Raw genomic sequence first — 18,303 nt, 5'->3', positions numbered from 1 at the left:
TGCAATGTGGACGCATATGGAGGGCACCATTCTGCCACCATAATGCCACCAGTTGCTCCTTCTTTGGTATGAACCGCCCATAACAAGGTCACTCTCTCCAAGGCCACAGTTGTCGGGATGTGAGAAAGGCTTCCTTGAAACAGCCTGGATTGAGTTTGATGACCACCGTGTCACCGAGATCACGCAAGCGTGCCACAACGATTTCACTGTGACACCGGAAAACCTGCCAACAAGTTTGGAATCGAAAGACTGTGTTGTCGGCTGAGGAATTAGTTTTTGTTCAACTTGAGTGCACAGTTGTAACACTTTTTGTCGTGTACCGGCTGAGTGGCGTTTGTCGGTTAAATTGACTAAAAGAGGTGCCTGGCGTTACATTCTCCTCTGAAGCATCTGCAGCATTATCACATTTTTTTTTTTTTTACAGCTAAGTTCAGCTTAACCATCATATATTGAGGTCATTTCCTCTGCCGATCACATCAGTGGTGACTGACATTGTGTTGATGTGACATGTCGACATGAGTGCAGGCTTCTTAAGGACTGGTGGGCTGTGCAGTAACATCTGTATTTACTAGGAGACACTTTTACTGTCCACAGACATCTCCCCTGTCCTACCTACATATTTTCTTTACACCCAATGAGAGTTTGGGATTTCCAGTGTTCTGCTGTAAAAGAAGGGTTAAAGTGGGCCCTGAAAAAGGGCATGTTGGATCCTGAATGCTCCTATTTCACGGCTGCAACTTCCCTGAGCTGTCGTGGGGGTACAAGCAGCTCATTATTACTTTTTTTTCTTCTTCTTCTTGTTCTCTGACCTCCACATGTTTTCCTTGAAAGATTTTACAGGCGTCACTCCCACACAAAGCGGGGGGTGGGGTCTCCTTCAGATGCAGACACTATAGATCTGAAGCAGCTAGACAAGGTCCACTGGTGTGAGGTTTCCTTTCTAACCGCTGCAAAGCTCATTAACTTTAATGCATGTTTTGACATCTCCCTGTTAACTTTTTATTAGATATTATTTGTATCTTATTATGACTTGTGCTTTTTGTGGTTGACCGGCCTGCCTTGTGTGATCATCATCAGGTTGCACCATTTGGCTGCAGATCTGCTCTGTGTGGCATAGCTCTGCCTTCCCATCATTGGCATACTCTGCTGTTTATTACAGCACACACATTACCTTACTTTACTGTACCCGTGCACACGGCTTCTCTTCCTGAGTCAATCGGTAAAAAAAAGTGAAGATGGGGAAAATTAATGGATGCCTCAAATGCCTTTTTATCTTCTTCAATGTTTTATTTGCGGTAAGTGGAAATTCTTTCATTCTTTTATTTTTTTTCTAACTTTAGTGTAATTTTGTGATTTTGTTTGGTTCTCCGTTCTTTTTTCCCCCCCTAATTAATCACAGCAAAAGAGCAGAAAACTAAAGTAGATTCGTTTCTGAACATCACAGTTGAGATGATATGTTCAGAAAAATGAACTAAAACAAGATTAGAGTGAGAAAAAATTTAAAAGTGGCTAATTTGGGGATTTTAAACCTTTTTTCCTCCCAAAGGAAAGGGAAAAAGATTTAATTCAAAAGAAGTAAAGAATATATTATCAAACAATTAGGGGTGAATTATATTAAAACACTGATATTAAATACCCAAGATTTGACAACATGTACACCAGTTTAAAATGAAAAAAAGCGCTAAAATCTTAAACACAAAGGAATTTTTCGAAAACTTTAATCAGTCGTATTTAATTTTTGTTCGGTCAACAGTCATTTCCAGTAAAAGACCAAAAACAAAACTCCGCCTATCCACACCGCCCCCTCCCTCACTTGAACATCTCAGATTGAGTTGTATAACGGTGGTGCACATGGAAGCTGCACATGCACTTATCAACTTTGTGTTTATGGGAGAAAGTTGGCTCAGAGTTTTAGCTCTCTGGCTCCCTCCTGTGTCTCTGTTCTGTAACGACAAACATTGCAACATGAGCACATTTTATAGTCTCTAAAAAGAAAGATTAAAAAAGCTCTTTTAAATGATAAATGTATTGATTGATACTGTGTGTGTGTGTGTGTATTATCACTTTTAAATGAATGAATTAATGATTTTTTAAATGTTTTTTTTATTTATTATTATTTTTTTATTTATTTTATTATTATTTATTTTATTATTTCTTTTTAATGATTTTATTGCCTTCTTGTGATTTTATGTAGCTGTGAAGCACATTGAGTTACCTGTGGTATGAAATGCGCTATAAAAATAAAGATGCCTTGCCTTGCCTTTAAGTGTCTTTAAATGGGTGACAAGTCTATAAATTCATATAGTTTCCTGTAAAGCAGAATGTTAAAAACAGTTGCGTCAGATTCTCTTCTCAATGAACATTTTTTTTATTTATACAAATATAAACTGTGATTTAATGAGTGAATCATGTCAGTAAACTAATTGACTTTGAGAGAAAGTGTGTGAAGGGAAAATACACTTTCTTTAAAAATTGATTTGACAGTTCTTTGATGATTTCAGGTGGTTTTCCTCAGTTAAACACTAACTAAGCTCTGCGACACTCTGTCCCCAGGTCATCGGATGTGTGCTGATGTATTTGGCAGTGAAAGCTACCGCCATCAGCATCCAGGTAAATGATAACATTATGTTTGAACCCATTTCATGTGTGTAGTCCAGCTAATAATAATTAATTCTATCAATAACAATGCAAATTTTAACTTTTTTTTTTTTTTTGGTCTATGAAAAGGATCCCCTCCATGGCCTAAAATGGCTGATATGTAACTACACCTTTGCCTGATTTTGGAGTATGGGAGATTTATCCCTGCCCCTCCCTTACTCCAACCTCCTCACTTCCCATCCACATTTGCCAGATGCCTTAAAACCGGTGTCAACAATGTCAAGCAAACTTCTTTTAGTGTAAAAGTATTGCCTGACTCCTCATTTTGTACTCTGCAGAGAGTGCTCAGTGTAAAAAAGGCCAGTTTTATATCCACAAGAACTCCAGCCATTAAAAAAAAAACAGCCATTTGAAGCTCTACAGCAGCTTGTGTGCTGCACTTTTTGCTCCAAGCCCAAAAGCCTTTCATATTACTTTGAATTGGGATGTTCTTCTGAGAACGTTTGTGCAGTGATCAGTCTAGTAAATTCCAAACCGAGATTTCTATATTAAGACCATATCTAAAGAACTCTGATGGCCAGAAGTAGAGTACTACGCTCGTATTCGTGAGAATGGAGCTTGATTGTGTTCATTATGACATCATTTGTACAATGCACGCAGAGCACATCTGCATTACATTATATGCGCCTGGAGATGATTAAGATAAATCGAGCTAAAGCGTGTTTACACAGAGCTGGGCAGTGGTCCAAATGTGTTGGAGGCTCTGATTCCTTTTCTTAATGGAGATGCAGATCGGGTAGAAGTTTCCCCTGTCTTTTGACTTTCGGCGACAGAAAAACAGGATATCTCCGGGTGCAGCTTATGCTTCGATTAGATGTGCCTTCCGTCTTTGTTGAACATTTTCAACGAGTAATTGTTTTCCATCCTGGATTCAGTTGTCAGGATTTACAGTATGAGTTGAAACTTGGCTGACCTTTTAGTCCAACAGTTAGTACTGACCTTTACAAAGACATGTCAAAATGTTTACGTCTGAATTTCATCTAACTTTCCAATTCATGAGAATCTGTTTAGTTGCACATAAACCCTAAAGTCACGTGTGTTATGGAACCAACCAGATGTGAAACTGACTCCTGCTGTAACTTCCCGGCATCCTAGTGAGTCTTAATGCCTGGGGCCCCATAATTGCCCAAATCCAGGAAGCCAGAGGAAATAATTAGACCAAGTACAGTATTGAATTTCTCCCCCAAGTGGTTATACATCTTTCTCATTTGTACAGTGACCACACATGAGCTGTTGGCTCTGATGCTAATTCTCACTCAAAGCTGGTCCAAGTCCACAATCACTGCTGGATCAGGACAGGTTTATCAAACAGAATGTAGAAACAAACCAAAAACAGTCCTGGAAGTCAATAGTTCTTCCAGTTGAGAAGTGGGATAGCGTAGAGCCTATGGCAAGGCTCTGGATCCTCATCTGTGCCACGACTTGTTTGCGTTCACGAGCAATACTTCTGGATTACTAACCAGGCAACATGGTCCTCCACAAGTCATTTCCACAAATGACTGAACTGTCCTGTTCAGTGTGGTTTTAGTTTCTGTTGTTGCTCATGACTATCGCATTCCAGGATAATGTTTAGCAGATTCAATCAGCTCAGACTAACACATACACTTAGGTTCCACGAGGAACCCAGTGTGACAGCACCACAGGCACTGGGGTCAAAAGGCACTGCTCAGTGCACAGTACTCTCCTAAAGTCAAAGAACTTTGGGTGTTGGACTTTAGGCACCAGGGGCGTGGCTACGGAGGGGGCTGTGGGGGGGGGGGGGCACTGCCCCTGCCCCCCTGAGAAATGCCCTGTCCATTAGAGATGCGCGGATGACGTATTTTCCCATCCGCAACCGCTGCAAAAAATATATATCCGCCCGCTATCCATTTGCACAAACATTTTTTCACCGATTTTCAAAACCGAACCCGCCCGCCATCCGCCGATAGGTGTAGGCCTATTGAAGGTGCCTTGGCTATTTGTATCGGCTTTTTCAAACAGCGTAGTTCATTATATCTGGTCAATAAGTCCGCCTACTACTATGTAGTGGATAATAGTGCTGTCAAAATCACTCCCAAGTGCTAAATTGAACACCTTTAAGACACACAGCCGTCACAAGTGATTGAATTCCTTCCAAGGCATTCACACTATCACTAGTTACAGGTTAGCATACCCTACGTCTCCCCACTTGTATGTGAAACATTAATACAGAATATAACTATATAGTTCTACATTTTGGATTAACCGATCTATTTCCAAGCATCACACGACCCTTCCATCACCTTGAAAATGTGCATTCCACTGTCGTTTTGACATGTCTGCATTGAAATACTATTTGCAGCTATATTTCACACTCCATCAAGAAAAAAGTAAAACATGATGAGCACGGGCACACCGTTTTGAGTGTACGAATTTTTTTAAAGAATCTAGACAACAAAGTCCGTCTACATAGCACGATAAATCCATCCTTTAGCGCAAATGTTCCCAACCTACTTCAGAGAATGTAAAACAACTTCAAAGCACATAGTCTAAGCCCAAATCAACATGCCACGGCGGGCAAGATGAATAACCAGATGGCCTACCTTAAAACGCTGTCTTGATCACAGGATTCTTGCAATCATTCCACTTTAATCCACACGGTTTAACGCACCCAACACTGCTAGCAAGCAACGTAGAACTAGGGTCCTATGTGCTAACTGTATGGCCTTAGTAACGGACACAAACAAACGAGAAGACCTTGGCAACGAGAAGACCTACGCAGGAAATCTAAAACGTGGTTTTGTTTTATACTGTTTGTAATGTATGTTTTCGTTCGTTACCTTTGGAAAATTATTATAATTTTTTTTTTTTAGTGCTTCAACCGCAACCCGCCCGAATTTAATTAAAATACGATTTTTCGGCGTGTCATCCGCCCGATCCGCGGTTCATCCGCGGGCTCCGCGGATTCAACCGCCAACCGCGCATCTCTATTGTCCATACAAAGAAAACTGGCCAGAAAAAAGGCCACGTTTTATTATCTCTGTTTGTGTCTTGTATTGATAGAATAAATGCAGGTGGTGATTTTAAAAAAGCATATATCTGCAAAGTTTATAGCTTTATTTATTTTTTTAATAATGATTTTTATATAATGATCTGAAATGTAGACTAATGAAGGTAATAAAAAGCTGGAGTTGGCTGGATGTCTTGCCCCAAGTATTTACTTGAATTTAAACCCTCAATGGAGAATGTGGAGCATGTTAAACAAAAGCTAATGTAAGCGTTGTAATGGTGCGTTTGCATGCATCATACAAGTTCTACATTTCTTTACAAAAAAAACCAAAAAAACTTCATAAAAAAATTTCATACTGTTAACAAAATTGACAGTCATGATTGATGCTAGTGTGACCATATTTTCATTACCGAATTGAATTATTACTATTATTATTATTATTATTATTATTATTATTATTATTATGCTTGAAGTTGTAGTAGTGGTTTTCCACCGATTTTTTTTTTTTTTTTTTTTTTTTTTTTTTTTTCAGCTATTGTTTTCTGCCCCCCCACACATGCCATTCTGGTCACACCTCTGTTAGGCACATCAAATTTCTAATTCTTCCAATATTAACAGCATTTAATTTCAGTCAATCCATCTCATCTCATGGTTAATCTACACAAAATAGCTCGTAGATTGCTTGCTTTAACTCTTGCAATTCAGCTGTGCAGTGCTTAATAAGCAGACATCCATCATAGATCGTACATGAGAGATGGACGCAGCCACCATGGCATTATTCATCCTCTCAGGTGCTGTTTGGAACCTCATCCAGTTCACACTCAGCCCCTGCTGTCTTGCTAGCCAGAAGTGACATTATTTGAACAAGAGTGTGTGGCTGAAGAGTGACATTTCAAACCTGACTGGACAAAATGATTTAATTATGGAATTATTTCAGAACTACCAACAGTACAGTGATCACAAGAATCCAAGTCTGTTTTGGAGGCGCCATCTTATGATCATCAGTGGTATTGCATTTTAAGACTCACTCTGGCTTCACGTCTGCAACCAGTTGACGGTGTTCCTCTTTTGTTTACAGTCCACGAGAAACGATCATTAAAAGATTCTCTACAGTGCCTCTAAATAGTTAATCTGAAACATCTGAAAATGTTTTCTGAAGCCATCTTTTTATTACTCAACTCACACAACGATATTCCTTTTGTAACCAAACCTTTGATGCTAAATATGTAGCATGGCCCTAACCACTTGTTGACCTTGTAGCTCAGTGTTTGTGTTGTCCTGTCTTGGCTGAGCAGATGAGCGCGTTTGGAGGCCCTGGTGTGGGCTGGCTCTGGGTGCTTGCCATCGGTGTCTTGGGCATCTCCATCTTCGGAATCGTTGCTGCCTGCTCTGAGAAAGAACTGGTCCTCAAAATAGTACGTACAAGAGTCCTTGTTATTTATGAAAAAGAACTCAAAGGTGAAATGAACTAAATGGAACTTTTTATCTTTATTTTAATTGTGGTCTATCAGCAATAAGCGCAGGAAGATTGAATAGTTCCATGATTGTTGCTCATGTTGGTTGATGTACAGTTTGCAGGTTTCATGGCGAGTGGAATGCTCATCATGCTAATATTTGGGATCATCGTGGTTGTCATCAGAAACAAGGTAAGATATAATATCTGTCTCATCTATCTCTATGTTGTACCCTTCATCTACTATCAAGCTGAAGTTTTTCCTCTTTCAGCTTGACACTTTATTTCCATTATGTCCATTTGTCCATTTGCATTCTGCACACTTTTGATCTGGATTTGAATCATTCTTACCAGTTGGATTGCTAAATAAGATTACACAGCATTTGTCCAAAAACCAAAGTGTTCGGGGGTAATTATGGGTAAGATTTCAAGTGAATATTGGTTTTTTTTTCCCTGATGGAAATTCAGACACAAAACAAATATAAGATCCCACTTTTCCTGACCGCCTGAGTTCTGACAGCAGGGACTAAAGGATTCACCAGGGACAATTAATAACCCCGTAAAACAGCTGTGGCCGGCACTTAGTACTTTTTTGAGAGTGTCTGAAGGGATGACTGAAAGTGTTGAAAATGAAGCAATAACTTATGATGCTGTGATAGGGGACACAATTGTTAAGGTGTCATCACAGGGGATATCCTTGTAAAAGCCACCTCCTGATGTGACGAATGATCAGTTGATAAGTCTCACGTGACCTATTTATTTTACCCAGAAGTCCCACTGTCTTTTGCAAGAGACACTTAATAGTAATTAATTTCAAGATTATGGTAGCACCCGTATACTACACCGAAGGCCAAGTGCACAGTTGTTAGCAGAAGTGTATTTCACATGACTAAGCAGAAAGAAGACGGGGGTGTCAGTTGGCAGCCATGAAATGCTAATGGCTAACCACACCATGCTAATGGCCAACAAGTAAAATAGAATAACCAATAGGCTGCTGCTTGAGACACAAAGGTTAATGAGGACCAACTTTCTCTTTCGTTCAACTCAGTAATCTGAATTTAGTCTTTCTTTCTGTGCCTTAGTGAGTAGGATAAATCAATATCAAAATCATGTAATTATTCCCCTCAAGACTGAGACTGACAAAAGGCTATTTGTTGTTCTCAGTTCTGAGGTGAGGAATTGAATGATTTTTTTAGCACACATCCCACTTCCAGGATTGATTGAATGCAGCATTACTGGGCAGCAAAGAGAAAGATGGGCCAGTTTGGAAAGGCTGCGTATACAAATAGTAAGGAGGTGCAGGTGATTTGGTTGGAATTCTGCCAAAGTGCCTTCAATGCATCGTAGTTTTTTAGGTGACCTCACCGTCATCAGGGTCTTAGGGGTCTAGGACCATTGTCTCATTATCCAACCATTACCTCACACTCCTTTGATCTCTCATGTAAAATTAAACAATTATTTCCATAAATCTCAACAGCAAGGCTGAGTTGAGTTTTTAGTGAACATTTCAACGGACAGCAGGTCTGTTTTTTCTTTCTTTGTCTGTTTTCACTTTGCGTTTCAGTATCTGTCTACCTCGATACTAATGTCTTGATTCTAATATCTCATTCCTCTTTAGTTTTCCATTACGTTAATGATGTTCTCTCTCACCTTGTAGGTAGCAGAGGGCTTTAAGGGTACCTCCAAGGAATTTGTCGAGCCCTTCATGGACAACAAAGAGCTTAGAGATGTACTTGAAGGACTGCAACAAAGTGTAATGCTCTTTGCACTATTCATCTTCACCTAGCTAAGCTAAGCTAAGCTAAGCTAAGTGTTGATCCTGTGGATGTTTAATGATGAATACATTTATGTTCACATTTTCTGCATTCAAGAGTTTTTGTTCAAATGTTCACATTACAATCACAATAACAGTTATAATGAGGATATTTTAAGAAATCTTTGTGGAAGCGTAAAAACAAAAAGGTTTATGGGCTCCCTGAATATAAACCCCAACAATGCAGATTCCCGTTGATGACAATTTCCACCTGTTAAAAAGTTCTGCTCTATGTGGCTGCAGGCCCACTGCTGTGGAGTGGTGGATGCCAAGGACTGGGGTCAAACCATCCCCAGCTCCTGTGAATGCAGGTCTTCAAGTGGGCCGTTTGGCTCATCTCCGTGTAAAACCAAACCTCAGGTACGTTTTAGAAAAAATTAACGTTTTCATGACTACATTAACATACAGAACTACTCAGTGGCAAAAGACTTATTCAAAAGCAATTTGAGGTCACATTTTACCACAGCAAGTGCTTGAGATCCAAAGAATTTTCTCTTCTGACTTTTTTGGCCCGTATGTTATGTTTGTATATATACATCTTAATTCTTAGTTTCTTAAATGTGCACCCTCAAACATCCACAGATTCCTCCACTCCTCTTCTACATGCCTTCTGGTGATAATGGTGATCACAGGGGTCTAAGTGATAACCTGGATTTTAAGAATATCATCATTTTCTTCTCATAGATCTGTAATTTAGATCTTAACATCAGAAAATGGTTCATCCAATGATTCCACGAGCACACTCAGGCATCTACTTTGCATCTTTTTTCTTCTTTTCTTTAGATATTTTATTGTTGTGTGCTGTCCTGTGGTTTAAGGTCACCTGTGTATTATATGAGATTGCTGCTGCTTGTGCTTTTTTGTTTGTTTGTTTGTGTGTTTGTTCTCTGCTTGAAAAAAAAAAAAAGATATTTTATTGTTGAAGATACCTTTAACCTGTGGTTCTTACCAGTGTTGTATAGTAATGAAGTAAAAATACTTCACTACTATACTTAAGTAGATTTATGAATACTTTGTACTTTCCTCGAGTTAAAAATTTTTTGACAACTTTCACTTTTATTTCTGAACCTAATTGCATACTTTTACTCCGATACATTTTCATTGTTCGGTTTAGTTACTCGTTACAAAAAAAAGAGAGGTAGAGAGACAGGAAAAAAACGCAACAGTGTTTTGACCCCACCTACTGACTGAATGCAAAGAATTCAGGACATGCCTGGGCTTGTTCATCACCGCCAATAGGATACACCAGTTTGGCTTCTCCCATTAAGATAAAAGCCAGCTCGCAATCAGCAGCCACATAGAAGAGGAGACAGCGACTACGTCTACATCGGACTCGGCTACAGGGGAACCACCAGCTGGTGATGAGAACCCGTGGCCTTATTTAAACACAATGGGCCTCATGCAAGAACATTTTCGTATTTTTATTCTAAATTTCTCTCACTTTTTTCGTACAAAGGTCTCGTACAAACACGCCACGTCAGATTCATCTCTTAACTTCGGAAAAAGTGTGTAAACGACCTGCGTAAATGATGAATCACACCTGTGCGTATTTATGTGCACGCGCACGAGGATAGTAAATTTGCATACTCCACGCCCAAAATGATACCATATAAGGCTGTGCTTCCTCGCTCCTGTGCCAGGAAGTGTTGAGTGTTGAGTCATGAGAATGGCATCAAGGCGCAAATAGAACAACTTTACGGGCTCTGATACTGAAGTTCTGCTTTCAGAGATCCAAAAAGGAAAATCTGTCTTTTTTAGCAGTGTCAGCAGTGGAATTACGGGACCTGCTAAAGCGGAGAAATGGGAAGCAATTAGGTGTGCTGTTAATTCAATGTCACCTGTAGTTCGTAATGTCACCGAAATAATAAAAAAAAGAAATGGTTTGATATGAAAATGGCTTAAAAAAAACCCGTCTCCCCCTGACCAGGCACTCGATGACTGCAACTAAAGCCGTGCAATTAATTGTTGCCTCATCATGATGGCACTCTGATGGGGCGGTCCATGAGGGGGGTCTTCTGGCACCACACCTTCTGGTCTGCCTGGGCTGGTTCAGGTTGTAGGAGACCCTCGTTCATGGCAATATTGTGCAAATATCTGGCATGCCTTCCCTGGGCTATAGAGCAGTTTGCCCCCCGCTGTAGTGAGACACACCCACCTGGCCTTCAGCTCAGTGCGCTCCACGACAGCACCGGTGCTTTGATGCGTATATCTGTCCCGTGCTCCAATTATGATTGGCAGTCCAGCCACGGCATGAAAGTCCCTCTTAATTTGTACTCACTGAACAGCGGTGTATGGGAATTTGATGTACCATGGGTGATAAACTGATGAGTTTTGATGACCATGGGGAGCGCACGACTCACAGAGAACTGGGACACCCCCGATCTGTCGCCAATCTCCCTCTGAAAGGTTCTGGTGGCCAAAAATCCAAGGGTGGTGAGGACCTGGGCGTGTGGTGGAATTGGGTTTGATCGGCGTGTTTCTCTCTGGAGTTGTGTCTCTAGCAAGCTGCATATTTGCAGCAGCACAGTCCTTGGCAATCTAAATTGCGATGTCAGCCATTCGTCTGTCTACACGGTCTCGGAGCACACATGCGCTAAGGCATCCAAAAGTAGCAAGTCAGCCGCTGGTTACGCTTCCCATTGACCTTGTTATGTACAGAGTCAAATTAACCTTCTATTAGTGCATAATTTAGGTCAAACAGAATAATGTCAGCATCATTATGGGGTATAATGTATATATTTATTTATGTTTACGTCAAAGTAATTAAATGTACAATCCATTAGTCAAGCAAACGTGATTTGAATAACAGCGGACTATTTTACGAAACTCCTACGACAGGTCTGGATCACTCGTAAATTCTGTTCGTACCTGAAAGAAAACGTAAAATACGAAAAGATTGGTGAATGCGCAAATTCTCTTACATCACTCATATGGACGATTTAAGAACAAATCTGTGCGTAGGAACGGTTGTTGCGTGAGCCCCAATGTTTGATTTCGTGGGTGTTAAAAATTCGTCGTACCGCATGAAGTGCATGTTATGCCTGCCCAAAGACGTGGAAATTCTATCTTACAGAAACTTCCCTTTTTTAGGTTTTAAGGTAGTTTTACAAAAAAGGTCTTCCTCTTCAGATGCCAGATAAGCTGCAGTTCCCTCCCAATTCTTTTTTTCTTTTGTATACTGACCGGTTCTTTTGTATACTGACTATAGGAGGTACTGTGTGCACCTCCTATAGCTTGTGAAGTACAGTGATCGTAACAGCTTTTTTTCTTGGTGATGTTGGCCGCATTTTCTGTACTGAGTTATTTTATTTATTTTTTTAGAAAGGTTTACAAAAGGGGTTTCAAACTGGACTGCCTCTTCAGATGCCAGATAAGCTTCAGTTTTCTCCTATTTTTTCTTTAAATTTTGTTTATAATGATGGCAATAACAGTAGCAGCCTCTTTTGTTTAATTTTTTTCTTAATGGTGTAATGTACGCCTCATTTTCAGCACTGACCTTACTTGAAGAAGAAAAACCTAAAGGTTCACAAAGTTTGTATTTTATACAACACTGGTTCTTACCACATTTTGCTCTTGTTTTTCTTTTTTTTTTTACAGGGAACCTCAGGACCGACCCAGATCTATGCACAGGTATGCTATCAACCAGCCAACCAGTCGATATAAACACTTTGCCACCATGTCATGTTTCCAACTTATGACCCCTGTTTTTATTTGACCTGCACTCTCTCTTCTGCAGCCCTGCAGTGACACCATCTTTTCAGTGATAGACATAGTCTTCAAGATCACCATGGGCATCCTCTTTGGATTTGCCGTCACTGCTGTAAGCCCCACTGTCCTTTCTTCTTTGTTTCCATTTAGCTTCAACACACATTTTCTTCAATTTGCTCTGGTAAGCTCTGAGATCGAGCCAATCTTGGTCCCATTCAAACTTCTCTAATTTTCTAGAATAAACATTTAGATGATTGTTGTGGGAATTTTAGTAAGGCACAGAGTCAGTTATTTTCTGAGGAGATAAGATGCTTTTAATAATTTCTTGCAAGAGAGAACAACACAGTACAGAGTTGCTCTGAGAATCTTGGGGAAAAACAAGTCAGTTAATATACAGGTTATTACGTAATCACTCCTTTGATATGTTCAAGCATTTGTTATCTATCTTTCCTCCCTTTCTACAGCCAAGGCCCCTCGGTACCGTGCCATCTTCCCTGTCATACTCCTTAAAGTTGTTAATTCATGAGAGCACAATACCCTCATTGAAATAGGGAGAAAAGAGAAAAACAGGTGTCTTAAATGAGTTATTACCGGTTATACAGAGTAACACTCAATACAATGTATATAGGAATTAATTTTTCCCTTACATGACCTCTGAGGTACCTCTGGTAACTTATCTCAAAAACATTTAATCAATTCTAAAGATTAAAAAAAGAAGTCATACAAATCAAATAACCGCCTTAGTGGAGGCCATAAAGTTAGATATTTAATGTTCTTTAGATGGATCATGATCGTGAGTACGTTTGACCACAATGGGGATATTTTGACAAAGCAGTTGAACATTTGACTTTTGACTGAATATGATGATGAAAATGTTGACAAACATTTGATATCTGATTTGCTATCAAGGAAACAATTGCAGAGATGATAAGGAACTCAAGTAACTAACATATGAAAGTATTTAGTTTATTATATAGTTACAATACTGTTCAGATAGATAAAAGTGAAAAAGTCACCATTATTATTATGGGGAATGGTTATCGGATCAGAGTTGATCGGGAGTGAAAGTCGGGTTGTTTCTCAGTTGGTCATACCAAGGACCAGGACTTTCCATCCATAGAGTTTTTTTATTGACGGTAGGGATATTTTCCAAGATGACTTTGTTACGATTCATTGGGCTCAAACTATGATGGTTCAGAGTGGTTCAGGAAGCATGAAACATCATTTTTACAAACAGACCAGCCACCACAGAGTCAGACGTTAAGCAAATGGTGACTGTTTCAGATAAATACATCTAAGCTTTTCAAGTAGAAAGATCAAAGATTTTGTGCAAGTGCATTTTATTGACACTCAATACTGTCAGGAAATTCAAGCAACCAGGAGAAAATGGTTCCTAGGAAAGTTACCATGAAGCTCAACATTACTAACAGTAGATCTGGACTCCTCAGAATTGCCACTTTTGGCCCTGATCACAGTTCTGCATCCTCTGACCAGCCTTGCAAAGAATGCAGTTTGAAGACATTTCCAGAGCAGCTAGGCCTTTGTTGACTGCATGGTCAAACTTTAAGTTCAAAATCACAAACCAGTTGTGAGCAACTGAACCGGCCATATGTTATAGAGGTATGCTGAGATTTTTGTCTTGCTGCCTGACAAAGTTGGAAAAGTTACCGAAGGTAAGATAACTTTGTTGGTTTACCTTGGATTTGGTAAAGCTTACCAGCTTTGTTAGTGGCGCGTACGCGTGGCGAGTATCAGTCCCCGTGCATCCCAGCTGAGGTTACGGACTGTGGAACCCTGCATTCCTCTAATGCATGATGAACATAGATATGAAAGTTTGAACCAAAGTTCTCAAACCTTGAGTTTGTTGTTCTTTAACCCTCATACCTGATTTAAAACACTTAATTTCTGAAAAGGGACATTTTTGTCCCCTTTTAAAACTACCTAAAAACATCATATGTTAATATTTTTTTCCGCTTTTTTTTTCGTAGATCTTTTATTCCACTTCAGTTCTGATCATAACTACCAAGTTTTCAATTATTTTAAAAAATTTAACCCTTTAAATACTGGTATATATGATGTAAACGCCAATTTCTGTAAAAAAAAAAATCACAAAAACTGCTATATTTTCAATATATAGAATGCAAAGTGGAATTGTTGAGCGGGGATAATTATGGTCTGGGATAAGTCAATGATCAGCAACAACATTGATTTTTAGGAATTTTTAATTTTTTTGCTATGTCTGATTTACAAAAAAAAAACCTCCTTAATTTCTGAAAAGGGACATTTTTGACCCCTTTTAAAATGACCTAAAAACATCATTTATTAATATTTTTTTCCACTTTTTTTTTCATAAAAATTTTATTCCACTTCAGTTCTGATCATAACTACCAAGTTTTCAATTATTTAAATTTTTTTTTAACCCATTAGATGCCAATTTGAACTTCTTAGCCCAAATTTTTAGCCTTTAGGTGCCAGTATTTTCAAAATATGGAATGCAAAGTGGAATTATTGAGGGATAATTATGGTCTGGGATATGTCAATGATTAGCAACAACACTGATTTTTAGGGATTTTTAATTTTTTTGTTATGCCTGATTTAAAAAAACAAAAACAAAAAAAACTCCTTAATTTCTGAAAAGGGCCATTTTTGTCCCCTTCTAATATGATCCCCAAAATACCATATGTTAATATTTTTCAGAAATCTTTTCTTCAACTTCAGTTCTGATCATAACCACCAAGTTTTCAATTATTTTCATAAAATGAACCCTTTAAATACTAGTGTATATGAGGTAAAAGGGGACAAAAATGTCCCTTTTCAGAAATTAAGGAGTTTTTTTTTCTACACAATGAAAAATTGCATTGTATATGATGTGTGTTTGAAATTCGAAAAAATAGTCAAAAAATGCACAACTGGACCAAATATGATGAGTATCACTATTTCCAGTGTGAAATTAGAGGAGAAAGTACACCACAAGTGGACAAAAATGTCCGCTATCAGGGATTAGGGTTAAGACTGTGTTTCAGTCATCCTCAGCCCAATGTTGTTGGTAAGTGGTCCACTTTAGTTTCTTCTTGAAACCTCGTCATTTTGCAATGTTAAGAATGGGTGTTTTAATATTCCTCGACACCACTGTATTCTGTGTTTATACATATCATTGACATTGACATTAGCCTACTATGTGAAGAGGACTTCAGCCGCTGAGAGGTTACACCAACTTCCTTTGTCCATGATGATACACTTTGCTCTTGGGATGAGCTTTGTTATTCAACCACTCCAGAGGAGATAAACGATAATCTTGAATTTCCTTCAATTTCTTGGTCTGTCAGGTTAGATATTTTCAGGCCCATGCAGACCGAGAGCAGAAATTAAATAATATTAACAGAACGGTACATGCATGCCTGGACTTAATGTTACAGATCCTCCACAGCTGTCATAACAGCGATAATGAATGAGGAAATTAGGTGTCAACACAGGACCACTCTTTTTTTCTTTTACGTTACCCTAATCATCTTGTGATCTGGAGAAATTAAAGCTCTTCTTTCTCTGAAAACATGTTATTATATGTTGTGATCTGAAGAAAACTAGATAAATTAACTTGCTAAAACAAGCGTTGTTGTCTCGAGATAACAGAATGATTAAAAAAAAGAAAAACTCCTAATGTCAAGGAAACTAAATAAATAATTGGTGGCAAGACAGCTCTGTGCTTCTATAATGTCAAAAATGAGGATTTAATTAAAAGGAGCTTAAACCTAAAAGTGGGAAAAACAGTCACAAAACCAGCAGACTATCTATCTGTCCTTTAGCTCCCACACAAGAGATAAGATGTGGTTTAGTAGGTTTGAAGCGATGCTTACCATTTTATTTGTTTCATGTGTCACCTGTCTCATTTTCTTACTGACCACCTGTTTGTCCTTACAGCTGCTGGGCCTGCTCATCAGCATCCTTATGATCTATCAGGTCAAACGTCATGACAACATGGGAGGCGCCTCCATCGCCATGAAGGGCTACTGAAGTTAACATTTCCCTCTTGGCCCTTCATCTTTTCCCTCTGCCCTGTAACAAGAGGACTCAGTGGCTAAGACACAACTTCTTATTATTTTCTTTTTTGATTATGTAATTTCTACCCTTTAAGAGAGTGAAGAGAAAACAGGAGATGAGAATATTATGTGGCATGTTGCAGGAAGGTGTCTTTAAGGAGGAGAAGTTCTGCCTCAAGGATATTTCTTTTTTGGCTTTGTAATATTGAACATAGGCACATCTACTTTTCTGAAATTGTTATTCCTTTTGTATTATCTGATGGAATGCAGTATCTGTGGCATTGTAGAGAAGATGTGAAAGATCCTTTTCTGATTTAAGCTCTTTTAACCAGAGGACACCACAAGTGAAGGATGCTATTTTTGGTTTAGGAAGTTCAGTTGGGAAATATGTCTTTGATTAAAAGTCAATAATAGAACCTAAAGCCTGTACTAAATACTGCCATTCCCAAAGTTCATGAGGGCATATACATTCTCAGTAAGCTACTATATATGTTAAACAACCAAAAAACTATATCTTCAAAGTATTTTCAGTAAATTTTTGTGTCATCAGGGTTGTGATATCCATCAGTATGAATGTAGAATTTTTTTCTTTACCTCTGCCAAACTAAATGCTGACTGATTACAAATCAGCTTTCAAAAGTGGCTGAAAACCACAGTAAAAATATCTCAAAAAGGTATAGCTATGCTACATGCTAATATCCCCTCCTTTTCCAAAAAGGGAGTTTTAGTTGGTTTTTTAAATTACAAGTGAAACGTGTACTGCAACAAATCCGCTAATCTCTGTAAGCATTGTTTTTTTTCCTTTGTGTAACTTCAAAATCATCATGTGACTAAGTTCAGAGTTTAAGGACTTTAAGCTACTTGGCTAACTGTCAGCAAGCTAGCAAGCTTCCTTGTTGACTAAAAAGGCCATGTTTTTTACCTGAATGACATTTGTTGCCTGAATGACAATGTCTGCACATTACCCATCTGTTGTTGAGCAAAAGATTGCCAAAAGGCTAACATTGTAATAGATTTTTTTATTGGTCAAAGATAAAAGTTTGTACACTAAAAAGCCATTTTATGTTTTTTACGTTAATCAAGATTTGGCAGTGTTGTGGAGCTATAGAATTGTCAATGCTACTTTATTGTAATGTTCTTTTAATCCACATTAAATATGCACTGATGATTTGAATAATAAATGTTTATTGAATTATTTCTGTTCATGTACAAAAACATGTTTTAAGATGAAAGTTCCTTTTTAGTAAAACAATTTGACTAAAACTGACATCAAGAAAGACCGAATCTTTTTGTTTCTAGGCTGTGGTCAGTAATTCTGACAACATTTCTGGAGAAATTTTTCTCAGTTTGTTACTTATACAAGTATGAAAAAAAAATGTATTACAAGTTTTAGAAATTTGTATGTTTAATTATGCAAATTAGGCATTCTCTCATTAAATATGCCCACATTTGCATATATTTCCGGAAGATAGATCTGAACATATGATAAAGCCAGGTGCAAAATTCTTTTTTCATTTTGTTTACACACAAAATGAAAAGGAAATTACAGAGGGATTTCAGGATATCTGTTTTCATTTCCCAGGAAATCGAAATATACTGCCCATAGCCTAAAAAACATATATTTTTGCCATATTTTCTGATTATAATGTCACATAAATCAGGCCAG

At 38.4% G+C, this 18,303-nt stretch overlaps 1 protein-coding gene across 1 annotated transcript; it reads left to right on the top strand.

Moving 5' to 3' along the window:
* Nucleotides 1-1,155: 1,155 nt before the first annotated feature.
* LOC142385594 (tetraspanin-8-like) lies at nt 1,156-17,818 on the top strand. Its single transcript, XM_075472254.1, has 9 exons — nt 1,156-1,295; nt 2,554-2,610; nt 6,922-7,041; nt 7,198-7,272; nt 8,737-8,832; nt 9,136-9,252; nt 12,490-12,522; nt 12,629-12,712; nt 16,519-17,818. The coding sequence occupies exons 1-9, from the start codon at nt 1,236-1,238 to the stop codon at nt 16,609-16,611; spliced, it is 735 nt and encodes a 244-aa protein (XP_075328369.1). The 5' UTR covers nt 1,156-1,235; the 3' UTR covers nt 16,612-17,818.
* Nucleotides 17,819-18,303: the final 485 nt, after the last annotated feature.

This window comes from Odontesthes bonariensis, chromosome 8 (assembly GCF_027942865.1).
Source record: "Odontesthes bonariensis isolate fOdoBon6 chromosome 8, fOdoBon6.hap1, whole genome shotgun sequence".
Taxonomy (NCBI): domain Eukaryota; kingdom Metazoa; phylum Chordata; class Actinopteri; order Atheriniformes; family Atherinopsidae; genus Odontesthes; species Odontesthes bonariensis.
Note: the sequence above shows the minus strand (reverse complement) of the source record. Positions and strands in the feature narration are given on the sequence as shown.

Coding starts and splice junctions, on each gene's coding strand:
- LOC142385594 (XM_075472254.1), top strand. CDS start 1,236: ATGGGGAAAATTAATGGATGCCTCAAATGCCTTTTTATCTTCTTCAAT. Junction 1,296..2,553: donor TCTTCAATGTTTTATTTGCG/GTAAGTGGAAAT, acceptor CTCTGTCCCCAG/GTCATCGGATGTGTGCTGAT. Junction 12,523..12,628: donor CGACCCAGATCTATGCACAG/GTATGCTATCAA, acceptor TCTCTTCTGCAG/CCCTGCAGTGACACCATCTT.